This window comes from Anolis sagrei, chromosome 4, assembly GCF_037176765.1.
Source record: "Anolis sagrei isolate rAnoSag1 chromosome 4, rAnoSag1.mat, whole genome shotgun sequence".
Taxonomy (NCBI): Eukaryota; Metazoa; Chordata; class Lepidosauria; order Squamata; family Dactyloidae; genus Anolis; species Anolis sagrei.
In genome coordinates this window covers 206546669-206565365 of record NC_090024.1, presented here as the reverse complement: position 1 = coordinate 206565365, position 18697 = coordinate 206546669, and the positions used below count along the sequence as shown (strand labels likewise).

General features: G+C 37.5%; 1 protein-coding gene across 2 annotated transcripts in view; it reads right to left on the bottom strand.

The window, feature by feature from the left end:
* Positions 1 to 774: 774 nt before the first annotated feature.
* Positions 775 to 18697, bottom strand: part of IPO9 (importin 9) — a 36287-nt gene continuing 18364 nt past the window's right edge. For both annotated transcript variants that reach the window (XM_060772437.2, XM_060772438.2), the window contains exons 11-24: positions 17710 to 17808; positions 16148 to 16254; positions 13758 to 13897; positions 10941 to 11100; positions 10531 to 10757; positions 8902 to 9050; positions 8051 to 8179; positions 7246 to 7521; positions 6623 to 6789; positions 4675 to 4808; positions 3591 to 3710; positions 3260 to 3361; positions 2233 to 2309; positions 775 to 1776 (exon numbers count right to left, since the gene is read on the bottom strand). In XM_060772437.2, coding sequence (XP_060628420.1) covers positions 1666 to 1776; positions 2233 to 2309; positions 3260 to 3361; positions 3591 to 3710; positions 4675 to 4808; positions 6623 to 6789; positions 7246 to 7521; positions 8051 to 8179; positions 8902 to 9050; positions 10531 to 10757; positions 10941 to 11100; positions 13758 to 13897; positions 16148 to 16254; positions 17710 to 17808 — 1998 coding nt within the window. In that variant the 3' untranslated portion in view covers positions 775 to 1665. The remainder of the gene's footprint in view (positions 1777 to 2232; positions 2310 to 3259; positions 3362 to 3590; positions 3711 to 4674; positions 4809 to 6622; positions 6790 to 7245; positions 7522 to 8050; positions 8180 to 8901; positions 9051 to 10530; positions 10758 to 10940; positions 11101 to 13757; positions 13898 to 16147; positions 16255 to 17709; positions 17809 to 18697) is intronic.

The following is an 18697-nucleotide window of genomic DNA, read 5'->3' as shown; positions in this document are numbered from 1 at the left end:
TTCCCTTTCATGCTGTATTATTCTTTTTATTTTTGTACTGTTCTATAAATTTGCAGCCAAGGTCTCCATAATTCAGGGCTGAAATAAATGTCCGCTGTTAAAGTAAAGGACTGTTAAAACTCCTAGCTGTGCTCGAACTAGAATGACTCATGGGCTTTTGGTATTAACATGGTATTAACTTTGAGATAAAGTACAGCACAATACATGCAAAGCAGAACTACCAGTCATCCCACTACATGGAGCATCTAATCCAACATACCTTCAGTTGCAACATGTGTGAAATGCCTCTATTGCATGTTTATATTTGGTGAAATATGAGCTCTTTTATTTTGCATATCTGATTTTGTAAGACACATCTATGTTGCTTTGACATGTGACACGAACTATATAAAATCACTGACTTCCCTCACAAGATTAAAAAGAATGGAAATACTTTCATAGTTTGAAAGGGACAGGAATACCAGGCACCAAAGGTACATAGTTAGATCCTTTCATTTGCAAGAACATTCATTATATTCAAATGCAACTTGAGTTTTAGAATGGTTACTTTGTGCCTTCAACAGCCCACAGCACATAAGCAAATTGATGTAGGTGCTACACATTATGCAAAGACAAGAAGTGATCATCCAAACTCAGAAAGCAATCTGAATATGTAGAAATTTCTTCCAGTTCAGAGAAAGCTGGAGCTCCTCAGTGTTAAAGGAACATATTTAGTATTTATAAGAGGTTCCTAAAATGTCTCCTCTGAGACCTTTAAAAAGAAAGATAACAATGTATGTTTGAATAGTTTTTATTCAGTTTTCCCAAAAAGGGAGGAAAAGGCAAAGAGGTGTTTGTGAAATGCATCATTGTACTTACTTGCATGCCAGCCAGTAAATGTTTCATTTTACTGCTCTATAAAATACAAATACTGATTTGTGGGTTTATGATGTTTATATATTTCTCGTCTGTATAGGAAGCTATTTGAACTATTTATGAAGAAAACAGACAAATGAAATACAATCAGAATTTCATATAAAAAGATTTGGTTGGAAAACCAATTATCAGTAACCACAGGAACCGAGGCTTCTTTATGTAGCTTGTCTGCTTAGTATGGGTACAAAAACAGTTTTAGTAAAGGAGCCTAAGTGAAAGCCATTTACCTCCATCTGCAAAGAGAGGTTTAGAATAATATAATTTTTGCAAGTTTTAATCAAAATGCTTGCACTGTAAGAAGATTCTATTTCATTCAAGTTTTTTTATTTTTAAAAGATGTCATATGTATGGTCAGTATAATTTACCCTGTGTAATGTTAAGTGCGAAGTGGGGAAAATTCCCAATTTATATAAATATCCAAACAAACAACCACAATTTTCCCATTCCATACACTGTGCTGTGAAAAGTCAGTGACGTGCCTTTTCAGTGGAGCAAAGAAAAGTGGCTGCAGGGCACATTATTTTAATCATCTTCTGGAAAGTTGATCTGAATAGTGTTCCCAATGTGCGAATCCAGTATGAAAACTCTACGCACATCTCTTTGTTGCTCTCTTAACCTCTACATCTTAGGAGGAGTAATTACATTTGTAGTATCTGATGAATAATTAGAAATGTTTCAGGTTTAAGTCACAAAACATGAAATAAACCACAAAAAAAGGTCCAGATATGATCACAGAGGTTTATATGTCCATTATATGCCAATGGTTTGAAGAACCCTTCTTTCATTGTCATTGAGATGGTCTGAGAACATTGCATAGCAAGGCTGCTGGGCAAACTGACGTAAGAAGTCTGTAAGATAAGCCTAGAAGAAAGAAAAAAGCCATGTTAATTTAACACACACACACACACATACCCAATAGAGTGATCATAGCATGACAAATTTAAGATATTCAGAAGATCTTGCAGGAAACATGCCTGCACAACAAATGAATCAACCAATGCATATTAGGAACTGCCTGTACACATCAAGAGTTTGCTGCCAAATAATTAATAGACTGTTTCAGTTTTGAATGTACTGAATCATGGAAGATAAGCCAAAGACCATGCATTTTGTTAGTTTCAAAACACTGTGCTGTCATTCTGTTACTGAATGCATTCAAGTGCTCTAAAGACCTCTATGACTTCTCACCTCCACTAAGGATAATCCTCAGAAGCAATCCATAGATTCCTCACCACTTGGAGGCTCTGACTGAAAAGAACATGTTTTGACTTTGAAACACGGTTTAAAGGCTGTAAGGAAAGCGTCAACACAGCCTACCTGTAGGTCTATTTGATAAAGAGGATCTTTCAGTGCATCAGGATCATCCTCGTCCTCATCTTCATAATAATCTTCATCTACAAAGCAAATGAAGTTCAAGTGAATGAAAAGGAAGTTACTATATTATCTATCATAATGTTGTTTCTTTAAAATGAAAGCTACATTTTAAATATGTAAATACTTCTAATAATAGAGTTATGGGGTTATTTAAACAGGCTTGCCTTTACAGAATCCACAGCAGAAGCAAGATTCTAGATAAACATCCTGCAGAATAGGTAAGTGGAATTCTTCAAGAAATACAAGCGTCTTTGGTGAAGCAGGATGGTGAATAGATCAAGCTTCTCCAGTTCCTTGCCCCATATACTTTTCAAGCTCTTCTTATGGGTTAATCTTTGTAACTGGTAAATTAAGGGCAAAGAGTGGGTTCCATCAAAAATGTGGGGAAATAACACTGGGGCTTTCTTCCACCTCAGACTTTTGTGGTAGTGAATTTTTTCCTCGCCTTCAAATCAGTGTTTTTAGGTGCATGACGGTGGAAATTGCTGGTGGAAGTGCACTTTGGATATCAATCTGTGTGCAGCTATCACTTCAGACTGAAAGTTTAATGCTCCACCAACTGCGCAAGGTACTACCTTTATATAAAAACACATTTTTCCTCCTGGAGGACTATTCCAACAATAGAGCCTTCTTTTGCAGTTAGAGAATATCCAGCAGTTTTAACTGAGGTTTGTCATCTCATTTTCTATGCATTCCACAAGAAGCTTCTTGTTACCTAGTTCTGAAGATTTGTGTGCATATTCTCTGAAGCTCGTCTAAAAGTAGGATGTCTGTGATAATCCCAATTTAGATCCTTTTATTCTAACATCTGTAAATACTTCCAGCTTAGTCACCTGCTTTGTTTTCCTTCCATTCCAAGAGACAATTTCTCTTTATGTAACAAGATTTAATTTGACACTAAAACCCTTTTCCATTTTCTAGGTATACTACCCTTCCTCTAAATTCACCAATTTAGAAGTGTTCCACTCACCATACTTGTTTGTAGCAAGAATATCTGACAACAGCTGTCCTGCTAACCCTTCGTCTTCCTCCTCTTCCTCCTCTTCTTGATCTTCCCACATAGTAGATTCCTCTGTTAAGTGACAGAAGTGGTTATGCCATGAGGACACAGATTGGGGGGGGGGGGGGGGGAGGGGTAGGAGTTTAATAAGGAGTCATATTGTCCATATTGGTGTTTTCAGAACTGTAGATTCCTGAACAGGAAATACCAAGAAAGCTAAAAATATATGAACACAAACCTTAGGCCCGATACCGGAATATATTAAAATGCATGTTGATTTCTAAAATATAAGTATATGTACCTTGGTTCCATTCTGCAGCTGTTTGTCGAGTAGCATTTGCCTCCATTGCATTAGAAAGTTCATTTATTATTAGCTTTAGGATCTTAACTAACAATGGAATGTTTGTCCAACGTTCAGGATCTGGATAAAATACAGAAAAAATATATATACATATACAGTACACACACACACACATTTAACAAAAGATGCTGAAGCATATAGAGCACAATGAATTGTGACTATTTGCACCAGCCAGTCAACTGTGGATCCTTTCTGTACTCATTATAAAACTCTAGTATTAAAAACATACAAATGCAGAGTTATTTGAGTTGACCATAAAATAAATTCTAAAGTTCATATTATGGTATTGCCTTTATCAAGCCCACCAAAACTATTTTTGAGACTGGTTGTTTTAATAAATATATTATGTATAATGTATTATTCAAACTATTTTAAGTATTGTATTTTATGGTATTGTACATTGGGGAACTCTCTAAACATTATCAACACCATGGTGTCTACAGCATGCAAAAGAAGGAAGTCCTTCTTTGCAAAGCAGGAATGGAGGACTGTTTTATTAGTCCAATTAATTTGACACTAATTATAGAGAAAATGGTTTCATTTGCTCTATAGCAAATACAGAAGCAGAGACAGAGCCCTCTGCTGGGCAGCCCTACAGATTTCTATGCAACCATCACCAGAGCCGGCTCAAGTCATGACATCTGAGGTGCCAATAGACTCTACATGGCAGTAGGTCTGTCAAAACTAATGGGAAGGGAAAAAGACCCTCCTTGATGCGTTGCAACAACAAATGCAAGAGGGGCAAAGGGAAATGCTTTTTAAGTCTGCAAAATGTTTCAGCATCTTTTCTATTCATATGAAAAAGTCTTAAGATTTTCTATGTATTAGTTGAACTAGAATCCAGAGATAGGCCATGAGGTATGCAACTCCTCATTTCTTCTAGCAGCAACTATGTTTAACTCTTCCTGATGGGACTTCTACATGCTAAATTAGAACTCATCATTCATATATATACACACACACACACACACACACATTCATTCATCTTACTAATTTTTATCTAAGGAAACATTTGAAAACTTACTTTTAGCTGCTTTTGATCGTGTGCGTATTCCTTCTTCCATATTAAATATTTCCTCCCCTTTTACTCTTATATCCTGAAGACGTTTGTCATCTGAATTGATACCGTACTGGAGGAGTTTACACAGGGCTACAGAGCTAAAATTTCAAAAATAATGTACCTCTTCATAATCAGATAAGACTTTATTTCTATTATTATTATTATTATTATTATTATTTATTAATCCCAGTTATAAAAGACCTAGCCACTCAAAAAAGCATATGTGCAGGGCTGCAAGAACGTGATCAGATAGTATATATCTTCCAGATCTTTAGGCAAGGAATTACTTATAGATCTCAAAAAAAATTCTTTCACACTCACAATGATAAAATGCAATTAAAAAAATCTTCTATTTAATGTTTAAGATAATTTGTCAGATTACAGTATCTTTAAATATACAGTATTGTACTGGTTTTGAAGTACAGTAGTCTCGCTTATCCAACATAAACGGGCCGGCAGAATGTTGGATAAGCAAAAATGTTGGATAATAAGGAAGGATTAAGGAAAAGCCTATTAAATGCCAAATTACATTGTGATTTTACAAATTAAGCATCGAAACATGTTTTACAACAAATCAACAGAAAAAGGAGTTCAATACTTGGTAACATTATGTAGCAATTACTGTATTCACGAATTTAGCATCAAAACATCGCAATGTATTGAAACAGTTGTGGATCCAGGCGGGAGGCAGACTGCGTTGGATTAGCGAAGGTTGAATAAACAAGATTACTGTAATAAAACATTTCATCAAATTGCCAACAGTCTCATCAATAAAACCAACAGATGAAAGTCACAATTTGAATTCAAATGTCATCATTACATTCTAAGGCTTTCACTGTATGGATGGATTGCCATTCACATCAAACAGAAACAGATGTTGGTGCTTGACAAGAAACACTAGAATGTTTAGATCTATCCTAGACAAGAGATTCAATATAATTGGAAATTGATTATCACATCCTCCAGTTAGGATAGAAATACATGCAGTCCACAAGTTATAAACATCCAACTTACATTTGACTCATAGTTAAGAATGGGGGTGAGATAACAGGAAGTAAGAGAAATCTATCCCTCAGAAGGGGGATTCTCTCCTGAAAGAGTTATCATGGAGAAAAGGTGTCTCTACTGAAGTTTTATCCCCAATCTTTGTTTTCACAACAAGCCATTTTTTTCAAAATCAAATTATCATAGGCACAGGAAGTGAGGTGAAATCTCACACCAAAACAAACACCACAGAGGTATTAACTCTCCTGCATGCTATCCAGAATTAACCAACTAACTCTATCTATCTATCTATCTATCTATCTCTGGAGTTACACTTATAAAATGTACCTGTTCTGACTTACATACAAATTTAGCTTAATAGCAAACCTACAGAACCTATTTTGTTCGTAACTTGGGGACTGCCTGTATTTACCACTTATTAAATCTGCTCCCTTCTGAAATGGTACTTTGAGAAATGCCCTGTTTTAGAAGGTATGCTACATTTATGTAACCACTTCATTGCAATGTAACAATTTTTCAACCATTAAGCCCTAAACAAGGCAATTCAGGCACTTTTGCAACCCCTGAAGCCCTTCAGGGGTTGCCAAGCCCCAAACTGGATATGTTTGTGATAGCAATTTTTGTCCCCAAATCATCCCAAACACATTCAAAATAGGCATGTTTCCTTCCACTCAACACCACCTCCCTTTTTCTTTCCCAAACACTGAAAATCGGAACCCTAGTCTCATTCACATGTAAAAGTCTGTATACTTCAATGCAGATTGCCCTTCTCATTATATGCCAACATGGGGGGCTCTGGTTTGTAGCTTTAACGGTTGGATGAAAACAAAACCATGATCAAACCATTTTCATTACAATGAGCATTTTTCACATTTTGAGGTGCACACTATGATTAAAAATACCTTACCTGACCTTGCCTTCATATTGTCCATAGAACAAGTGTTGCCGACTCATCCACTCTGACATTACAAACTCCAAAGCAGGTTTGCCTGTTGGTCCAGGTAGGCTGCAAAGGAATTCTAATAGTGGTTCCAGCTGAGAATGAACCAGGTGAGCAAATACCATGATCAAAGACTGCAAAAGAAACACAGTAATGGAGACATTTTTGTATTTGTATTTTTTGGAGCTTCAGAGAAGCCTTGGGCCTCACTAAACTACAAACCCTAGAATTCTGCAGGAGGCAATCACAGCATTTAAAGTGGATAAATGCTAAAGTGTTTAATGTTTTATTATGTGTTTTTAATTCTTATATTTTATGTTTTAAATGTCTTTTTATTGCATCTTATGATGAATTGTCTCATTTATTTTATACTTTGTTATGGTGTTGATTGTAATTTGTGTACGTTTGTAAGACATTGAATTTTGCTACTATCTCTGTGTAAACCAATTTGACCCCCCCCCCCCCAGGGTGAGAAAAGTGGTATATCAATACTGTAAATAAATAAATAATAATAAAGTGTGATAAGGCCCATAGTTAAGTTTTTTAACAAGCACACTGTCAAGGTTTCTTTTACTTTCCAGCCTCCTTACCTGCATTACAGTAAGTGTTTCTGCTTGCTGCATTTTACTAAGAATTGCTCTTAGAATCTGGTCCAAATTCTCTCCTAATTCACTTCCTGCTTTAGAAATCAACGTAGAAACTAATCTGCCTACAAAGGCAGCTGTAAACTCCGAGGTGCGTGGATCCAGAAGTTGGCTCACCACCTGCATCACATACCACAGTCCATTGTGGCCTTGTTCATCGTGCCACTGTGCAATCTGCTCCAGAGCTACTGAGATGTATGCACGTAGACATTCCCCACCATTCTGAACAAATAATACAACACATAGTCAAGACTCACCCTTCCAATCCACTGAGAATCCAGCCATTCCAAATTATACATTATAAACATAAAGGGGGAAAAACAGCTAATATTGCAGAAGATCTTTCCATGTCCTTTTGTACCCTTGCTCTACACTTAGTTGCCTGTATCAGAATGACTGTAGATATGGATAGATGATATTAAATATTTTTATATTCAGTACAAACTGACTATAAAAACTTATTATGACTATCCTTGGAACTCATGCTGTAAATATCTAGAGAACAGCTTAAAGAGAAATGCTTCCAGATGGAAGACAAAGTCTAGAATAAATGTAAACAGCCCTGAAGTTATAAATGTGATTCAAGTGTAACTAATGACTCACCAAGAAAGCTTTTATGTATTAAACAGTTACCTGGCACTTCTATTTCACAATGTTAAATATCCTATTCAGTATGCAGCTGGTTTGACTAAGAAATTTTTCCACTACTTCCCTTCCTCAGCTCCCCAGCACCAAAAAATAAATAAATTACCTGCATAGTAGCATGGTCATCGGTATGAAGGCTACACTGAGCCACAGCAGGGAAAGCTTGGCATATTAAGAGCTCTGAAAGAGGAGGCTTAGTATTTCTCACAACAGTTGTTAAAATGTCTATAGAAGTCTGAAAAAGAAAAGTTCAGAAAGGGGAGATTACTGACTAGAAAATAACAAAGTGCGCATCAATAGAAAGGTACATCTATCCCATTCCTTGAAAAGTGCTGTCGAGGGATTATGACTTTTTATTTGCTCTTTGGAAGTAGGCTATTCTTGAGTTAGGATATGAACAATCAACATTCTGACACCTTAATGCTTCATATTTTTCACTTAGCAAAAGTGATTTCCTTATGAGGAACAAGAAACAGATTGATTTTCAGGAATCACTTTTGTCATCTTCAAGATGCACAAGATTCTTCAAGATGGCCACTTCAAATAAAATAAGAAAAGTAGAAATCCTAATGTTTATGGATTGGACTTGATTAAGTTAGCTGTATTTATTTGCTACTGAAACTAACGAAACACAATAGTCATGATTCAAGTCCACCTGATTTCCATGAGACCTGGACTTAATCTAGATCCTTACCACTGTGAAAAGGCCTCACAACCTGTCAGAAAGTACTCATAATTGTAGGCCAACATAAATCAAGAAATAGTAATTGCAATGTAGCTCTAAGGCCCCAAAGATCAAGGATTAGTTATATACATTGAAAAACACACACACCCTCCCATGATTGAATACACTTTTCAGAAGCAATTTGTGAATATGTTTCTGTGTTCTATAAAGAAGAAACAAAGGGGGGAGAGAGAGAGCGTGCTTCACATTTTGAAAGTTGTCTGAATACTTACTGCACAAAGTCCTGCTGGAATCTTATCAGCAGGAGCCTGCATAATACTGACAAGTGTTGGGATCAATCTCATCTGCATTGCATCTTGGCAAGCCTGTATTTGTGCTAGTTCCTTAAAGATATCTTGAGCAAGAGAGGCAACAACAGGATCTAAAAGAGGGACAGACACCAGTAATTACTGATGAATAGCTAGATAAAGCTGCACAGCTGTAATAAGAAATGCTAGCATACTTGTTTTAAATGTTATATAGACTAAAAAATGTTCTCAGATATCTAACAGTGTACCTCTGTAAGTATGGCAGCATTTGCCTTAAAGAATTAAGTATGAGAAAAAGACTCAGCTTCAACAACTGACTCTCTTCTTTTATGTGTTACATGTGAGAAGAAAACATTTTTTTATAATAAGAGCCTTAGACTAGTTTAACCCGGTGATGCAGCAAGTTAAACCGTTGAGCTGCTGAACTTGCTGACCGAAAGATCAGCAGTTCAAATCCAGTGAGCAGGGTGAGCTCCCGCTGTTAGATTCTGCCAACCAAGCAGTTTGAAAACTTGCAAATGTGAGTAGATCAATAGGTACCACTCTGGCGGGAAGGTAATGCCGGCCACATGGACAACATTGGCTCTTTGGCTTAGAAATGGAGATGAGCACCACCCCCAGAGTCGGACTCAATTAGGCTTAATAGCAGGGAGAAACCTTGACCTTTACTAGAGCTCCATTAGAAGGATGTCTCTTCTACAACCAGAACCAGATACCAAACTACACTTTTTCTAATTTGATTATAGACTATTTGAGAAGCTCCTGATCAACTTTAAAAGAAATGGAATAAGCTAAACCTTTGGTTACAGTACAAAGGATTTGAGAATAAAGGTTAACTTTTGTTTGCATTTACATCTTTCTAGAAATAACAATAAGAGCATCAACAACAAGGAAGAAGCATCAGCAGTGTGAAGAACATGTTTATGATTCGGGATTTAATGTGATATTATGAAACACAAGAATCTGACTGCAAAAACAATGCAACATGTCATATAAATTATTTCATGCCTGTCCTGTCATAATATGGCACCACTTTAACTGCCATGGCTCAATATATGAAATCCTGAGATTTGTAGTTTGGTTTTTTTATATATATATCGTGTCAGGAGTGACTTGAGAAACTGCAAGTTGCTTCTGGTGTGAGAGAATTGGCCGTCTGCAAGGACGTTGCCCAGGGGACGCCCAGATGTTTTTGATGTTTTATCATTCTTGTGGGAGGCTTTTCTCATGTCCCCGCATGGAGAGCTGGAGCTGACAAAGGGAGCTCATCCGCGCTCTCCCCGGATACAAACCTGTGGCCTGTCGGTCTTCAGTCCTGCTGGCACAGGGGTTTAACCCACTTTTTTAGTTTGGTGAGGCACCAAAGAAGGCCAAAGACCTTTTTAAACTACAACTCCAATGATTTCATAGCATTGGGTCATGGAAGTTAAAGTAGTGGTAAACCGCACTAATTCTACTACCCTTAGATGCTAAAAGAGCGAACAAGTGAAATACTGAAATTAAAAAAAATCTTAGCTAACTTTTATTTTGCACTGAACAACGTATTTTGAATTATCTGTTCATATAATATCAAGAGCTTAGCAGAATACATACCATTACTATATTTGAGAAATATTGCAATTGTGAAGGGACAAATCTTGTTCTCTACACTTGCTGTAAAGGCTGGGTCAACTGTGCAGACGATGCAAAGTGTTTCCATCACAAGATTAAGGACCTCTGAACTAAACTGAGCTGCTAAATGTATGAGTCCATCAAGGATACTAGGAAGGAAAGGCTGTAAGACATGGGTGCTTTCAGAGATTTTCAGTTGATCGCAATAACTAGGGGGAAAAGTCCAGAAAATTTCAGCAAGATTAGTAAATCGGAATAATTTCTCTCATTATCACAGATTTAAGATTATTGCCCCAATACTTCACATCTTAGCAAAACAGTAGTCTTATTTGACATTTCCCCACATGTGGCCCAAATAGACTAAAATATGCCTTATCTCTTGATGTACATACCCCCAAATAGCCCTTACTGCAGAAATTCGGACAGAAGGTGGTTGGGTTTCATGAAGACCACTAACTGTAGCTTGTAGAAATTGCTGGATGAGCTCTGGGGACATGGCAACTGTGAAGCGACTTGCAGCCCAAAGAGCACGGCCAAGCAGAAAAGGGGACACTGGAAGAAAAGTATGTAAAGTATTATTGCTACGGTATCCATCCTTCTGAATCTTTACACAGCAGAGTCTTCTGCAATTGGGAAAAGCTATTTAAAGGATATAGCAAGGAGGTAAAATACTTCATTTGAATACAAAGATTCTTTCCCTGAGTGTATCTGAGACAGGGAAGACAAAGCACAGACAGTTCCCAAGTTACGAAAAAGATAGGTTCTACAGGTTTGTTCTTAAGTTGAATTTGTATGTAAGTTGGAACAAGTACATTTTAAAGTGTAACTCCAGCCACACACACAAACATATATATATATAGAGAGAAATATTTCACCTCACTAACTGTTCCTGTGTTAAGTCGATTTTGAAAAAACTGGCTTGTTGTGGAAACAAGGATTGCTGATAAAGCTTCAGTGGAGACACCTTGCTTTTGATTGATTTCTTTCACTTCCTGTTTTCTCACTGCCATTCTTGACTTTTGAGTCAAATGGAAATCAGATGTTTGTAACTCGGGGACTGCCTGTAATTCTATGAGGGGTGGGTGAAAAGTCTTGAGCCTACCTGTGATGCAGTTGTCCGATAGCAATGAAACTTTACAACTGTTTCAGGAATTCCCCCTACACGTTTACACTTTTCCCATCTGTATTCCAGTTTAGCTAACCCTTGGAGAAATAATGATTTCTCCTGTGAGTCTCACCAGTCCTTAATAGCATCCATGACAGCAAATGAGGGTGGAGATGTCCGATGTTTCTACTGTTTCATCTTTGTGTTATGAGTTGACTCAGGGCATCATCTATGTTGGTGGGGAGACATTTCAAATGAGCAGAAAAAACAACAGCCATTGTTGCTCTTGTTCTGGGGTCACATTCTGGTGTTCCCACTTTGCTGAAACCTTCTGCATGTGTAATTCATTGTAAATAATCTCATGGGGGTTGTTATAATTTTATGTGACTTGTTTTATACTTTTGTACCATTTTTACCTGTTGTATATTATATGTGCAGCTTGGAGTGCCTTATAAGCTGCCCCGAGTCCCTTCAGGGAGGATATAAATAATGTTAATTATTATATTATTATGCACATGTTTGTGTGGAATTCCCAGCTTTTCTGCTAAGAATCGCAGCATCACTTGACAGAACCATGTTGTGCACATGTGCCACATTCTTGTCCCTTGTTTCCCTGTTGACCAGTGAAGGTACCATCACCAGGGGCAGTGTTTGTTTCTCCTGTTGCCTCTGGCTCAGCTCCCGTGGACTCACTCCTGGCAGAACCAAGGCCCTGACTCTGCGGCTCAAGGCCAGCAACAACACCTGCTTGCCCCAGAGGCTGGGGCATAAAAAGAACTATGCCTGCAAGGCCTCAGGCCTAAGCAAGTGAAGGTACCATCATCAGGGGCTTTGAGGGAAGGGGCAGCGTTGTTTCTCCTGTTGCCTCTGGCTCAGCTTCTAGGGACTCACTCAGCTTCTGGGGACCGCTTGGTGCTGCTGGACTCTATCTTGATTGGCCTCCATTTCAGCATCCTTGGGTCAGCACAGAGATACCTACATTTGTTTCTTCCAGCCATGGCCCTTGATTCACCTGAGCCCTCTCGAGTGAACACTGCGACCCCGGTTTGGCATCTCATTCTTCTCCTGATGGAACATCTGCTCTGTTAAAACTATTTTTTAATATGTTTTATTGCATTTATATGTTTTAATTGTTTTATAATTTGATATGTTATATTTATTATTTGTTGTTGTACTTATTGCATTTATATGTTTTAATTGTTTTATAATTTGTTATGTTATATTTATTATTTGTTGTATGATGCGGCATTGAATGTTGCCATAATCTGTAAGCCGCTCTGAGTCTCCTTTGGGGTTGAGAAGAGCAGGGTATAAATACAGTAAATAAATAATTAATAAATAAATTTGCAAATTATTCCCACCCCTTTTGAATTCTGCCACACACCCTTTCACTGTTGCATAATGTGAAGCAGATTCTCCCAATATATCCTGCATGTCCTTGTGAATCTATTTCACCATAAATTCCTTCAAAAACCAATAGTGAATTATAATGTGACCTGAAACAAAGTTTTAACTAGTGGGAGTTCCCATTTTTCCTGATGTTTCCCCCTGTTGTCAGAGAGCAACACCTAGGATGTGGGCGAAATCTGGCAGGAAGTATGATGATGAATAATTTCTCTTCCACATAACATATTTTAATCATCTTACAGTGCCTCCTTCACAGGCAGGCTCAAGACATTTCACCCATCCCTAGTAGAAAGTACTTAACATTTCTTTCTTCTGTGTATGTTGCGTAGAGAAGTATTAGGGTGGTGGTGGGGGGAGGGGTGCTAATGTGGTATGGTACAGGAAAATAGCTGAAGTATCTGGTAATTTGTATATATCCCCTCCTTGCTTTTGATGGATGAAGCAGAAAAGAGATGTTTAATGCTTTCAAAGCCATGGGTCCTGAAAAAACAGCAACACTGAGGTGCAGGGAAGAAGAAACCACTGCTTCTCCTACTCTGAAGCTCTTCCTCATTGTCAGAATTTAAGTAGACCTTAAGGTTAGATGTCAATGATTTATAAATTAATCACAGCTTGCATAAACATGGAAAAGCAATAGTATACTTAGAAGGTTCTTTGATTTTTAAGCATCAAATCAGTAAATCAAATGGTGAAGTACCTGACAGATTGAGGTCTGCAAGAACAACACTTGTTAGAAATCCATGCATGTCAAAGTGTATCCTGCCATTCTTCACACTGTCTGTGATAAGAGATTTGACTGAACCTAAAGCCAGCATGCAAGCTTCATGTATTTTCCACCTGCAAAATATAAGTGACTTAGGTTTTCCTATATTCATCTTTCTAGTTTAACCATTAATTCCATGGGAGTACAGGTTGAGCCTCCCTTATCCGGAAATCTGAAATACTCCAAAAAACCACATCATTTTGCTACCAGTCACCCACTTTGGGGAAAGAGAACTAGTCACATGTTCAGTGCTCATCAATAGTGGGTGGGTCCCTATATTGGGAGAAAGGCAGTAGAAAAAGGAAGTAAATAATAATAATAATAATAATAATAATAATAATAATCCAATACAACAGCCAGCAGAGTGATCTTGTTTGCTGTGGACTCATCTTGTTGTGTTAATAATAACAACAACAACAACAACAACAACAACGTGTGCTGAATGGCAGAGTGTGTGTCCTGGAAACTGGCCACGGAAGGAGTGGTCTCATTAAATGCTGCCTGTATCAAGACAGAGTGAAAAAGGCTCATGGGGTGATTTTCCCTTCCTTTTCTGACTGTTTTGCTAAGACGGCAGGAAGTATGATGACACCCAGGAAAAATGTCTGAGATATCTGCCTTTGTGCAGGGGCCTTGTGTAAACAAAATGTCCTTCCTCCTCTTCTCTCTTCCCATCAGAGCTCCTTCAGAAAAAACTGAGCCGACGCTGGGCATGTGGCTAGCTCCCCTTCCCTCCTATACCTTATTCACTACACATATGCAAGAATAGGTATTCCAAAAACCCCAAATATTCAAAGTCTAAAAAACCTCTAGTTCCAAGCATTTCGGATAAGGGAGACTTAACCTATACTGTAAACAAACATTTGCAAACATGAATTACTGTATACTTTAAGTGAAAAGTGGGGCCCTCTATAAAATACAATACTTTCAGTATGTTATTCCAATTACTTTACTCTATACTGAAGATACAATTTGCTAGAGATGTAGTTCATAGATGATTTGATTCCCTTAAGTGGTAATTGAAAAAGACTGCACTGGTGTAGTAAAGACTATTTTAAATTAGATTAGTCTTCAGTATTAGTCTTACTGAATTAGTATTAATATTGTCTGTGAATGGCTTTAATTGGATCAAGAAGATATAGAGTTGTTTTAACGTTCTTGCAGCCTTTTAGATAATTCAATCACTATGTGAAAAAAATACAACTGAACATTTGAAGATCTAGTTTCCCTTAGTCTCCTAGAAAATGTAGATTAAAATTGTTCTCCACAGTACCATTTATAAATGATATAATCAACAATTTATGGCCCAATAAAACAAGAGAAGATGCTGACCCTTTTGCTGAATCTTTTGTTTTCTTTATCCTACATCAGATGTTTTCCCTCTTAGTATTATTTCGTGATTATTTCAGTGTTGAGTATATATTTCACAGCAGCTTTAAGTATGGCTGATACTGGACGGATCTAAAACAAGTCATTTGGCTAAATATTGTTAAATACCAATCATTATGTTCTTTGACACCTCCCGCTCCCTTCACCCTCCAGAAAACTGTAATTATTACAAAAATCAGTCCCAAAATACCATGTACCATGCCAAATTTCACCAAAGTCCTTTGCCAAGTAAATATGATGGCAGTGATGGCAGCACAAACCCTTAGCTCATATGACTGGTGATACTTTGATATCTTACATGCATTTCTTTTATAGTCTTCTAAACTCTGTATTCTTGTTTTGAGACACATGATTGCAATTCAAGCACATAGCAAACAAAACTAATGCATTTAGCATTGATATTTATTATGTATTTTGCCACTACTGCCCCATCATACAAGGATGCATCTTACATCAGAATTTGAATAATTATTTTGTTGAAGGAAAATATCTGATGAAATTAGAACGAGACAGAGTTGAACATCAATACTATAAGACCTCTCATATATTTCTGTCATTACATGGGACCTTTTCAGACTGTACAATTATAAGTTTGATACACTTTAGCTGCCAGACTGCACCCTAAAGAACCTGGGAATCGGAAGTCTTTTGAAGCATCAAAGATTTCTGGAACAGGATTCAATACAGCATCAAACTATGAATGCTAAGATTCTACAGGATTGGGCCTTGGCTGCTAAAGCAGTGAGAAAAGATGGCAAGATATCTTCAAATTGGTTATGTGTATTAGACATTCCAAGATGATAGATTATCTTTGGTTTTCTATGGCCAACTAGATGTTTATGAGGAGCCATTACAGAGGTTAGGAGTGCCACTTATGTTCACTAGCAACTTCTGCTGAGAGGCATGTTTCTAATACTAACAGTAATACAGCTTACCAATGTTCAGCACCACTGTTTTTTGCTTGTTCAGCTTCCTGCAAGTGTCTTGTTGCTGCTGCAGCCAAAGCTGTTGCACTCTCATTTTGGAAATCGGCTGCCACAGCCTAAAGAAAAAGATGACAACACCTCAAATTTGGTATGATAAAGTCTATAACCTCAAAATATAGACAACATGGACAAGACAGAACTGTTAAGAAAAATATCCTCGCTCTTCATTCTGTTTCAGACTGACCAGGAGGTTTAGCAAGGCATCCAAAGGGAATGCAGTGATTACATAATATAAACTTCACAAAACAGCGACCAAAATAGATATTGCTTCAGTTCCAGTCACAATTTTAAGCAGCATACAGGTAAAAACAGGGGCCGCCTGGTGGCGCAGCGGGTTAAACTGCTGAGCTGCTGAACTTGCTGACCAAAAGGTCGCCAGTTCAAATCCGGGGAATGGGGTGAACTCCTGCTGTTAGACTCAGCTTCTGCCAACCAAGCAGTTCGAAAACAAATGTGAGTAGATCAATAGGTACTGCTTCTGCAGAAACGTAATGGCTCTCCATGCAGTCATGCTGGACACATGACCTAGGAGGTGTCTATGCTGGCTCTTCGGCTTAGAAGTGGAGATAAGCGCCACCCCCGACACAACTAGACTTAATGTCAAGGAGAAACCTTTACCTTTACTTTAAAGGTAAAAACAAAGGTTTTGGGGTTTGGGGGGTTGTGTGTGCATTTTTGTGCAAGACTGTGTTTTTTCACAAGCTGAAATTCATACCTTGGCTCTCAGCAATCTGGTGTGTTTACAATAGATATAAAATGCATATCAATGCCTATTTGCTGTTGTATGCTTTCAAGTTGCTCCCAAACAATGACAATGTTGTCATGGGATTTACTTGGCAAGATTTGTTCAGAGGGGCTTTTACAACTGCCTTCCTTTGAGGTTGGGAGGATATTATTTCCCATGGTCATGAAGCAGCTTTCAATGTCTGAGTAGGGATTTAACCCTGTTTTCCAGAGTTGGGGTCCAACACTACACCCTACTGGCTCTCTTATGCTCTAAATTACCATTACCATTTAGGGAAGAAATGGGGAAGCTGTAGCCCTCCTATATATTTTTGGATTTTGATTCCCATTTGACCAAACAAACTTGGCCAAAAGTCAGTAATTATGAGAGCTAAACTTCAGCAGCATCTAGAGATAGCAAAGTTTAAGTAGTTAAGTATAACAAGTCCTCGAAGCACTTTTAATAGAACTAAGATTATTGCACACCGCACACTGCACTTGCCCTATAATCCTCGTATACCACCTGCCACATTAGCACTTTTAATCCTGTACCCATTACTCTGGCCCGGCCCAGTTTTTATTGTGTCTTGATATACTGTCTATTGCATGTCGTTAATATTGCTTTAACTGTTTTTAATTTTGCTTTTGGTGTTATTTGTTTGTGTTGTGTTTTGTGGCCTTGGCCTTTGTAAGCCGCATCGAGTCCTTCGGGAGATGCTAGCGGGGTACAAATAAAGTTAATAATAATAATAATAATAATACTCCAGACAGTAGGTATTCTCTCTTACCAGCAGTAAGTCCTGAGCAGCAATTCTAACTGTGTAGGAAAAAGTATCATCATCTTCATCTTCAACAAACTGCTGCGGATTTGCAGTCCATACTTTTATCTGAAAAAAAACTGCAGCTCAGAAACTTACAGCAAACTCTGCTCATCTAAGACTATATATTAAACTATGTCAACTGCACTATGTTAGATGCACTAAAAGTTTCCAATTTTATTTTTCCTATAACATATTGACTCAATGAAATAAAATCTATACATGGTTACAAAAGACAGAATGCACTATATTAGAAAATGTTTGTTTCTCATCCCTACACCAACATTTTAAAACAGATTTTTTTTTCTCCTTATTTTTATACCATAGTGAGATACTGAAAGGGCTCCTCCTAATTACTGAGTCCAGGTGTTTAAATTTTTCATTTCCCATGTCCTTCTGAGGAAAAATAGGAAGGTAGGCAACTGAAAATGTTTGTATATCTTCCTCTTTTCTGGTCTTCTCTTGTTCCTTGTCAACCAAACCTTTGGCTGTTGAGCCATTTGCAACCAAGCAGTCTCAAAATCATATGAGATGATGAGACACAACTAAGATTTCTAGCACTCAGTTCAAGCTAGCTCACATGAAAATAAATGCCAACATATCTCAAGAAAGTCAATAGTCTGGATATTTTCTATTCACAAAAGCAACTGTGAAATATTTCAGAAACATCTTTAGTTAACTATTTAAAAAAAATCTGCAGCTCAAAAATGCAAAATGCAGCAAATTCAATATATTTTCAACAACAGTTAATGCAGTGACTGAATAGCTATAGCAACGAGGATGCAATAATAATAATCATCATCATCATCATTTTTTTTAAACCATCTTCTCTTCCTGGAGGGACTCAGGGCGGTTTACACACAAAAAAGGCAAACATTCAATGCCTCAAAATGGGTACAAACATATCAAAATAATACACGATAACAGATAGTAACAACAATAAACATACGATTAAAGA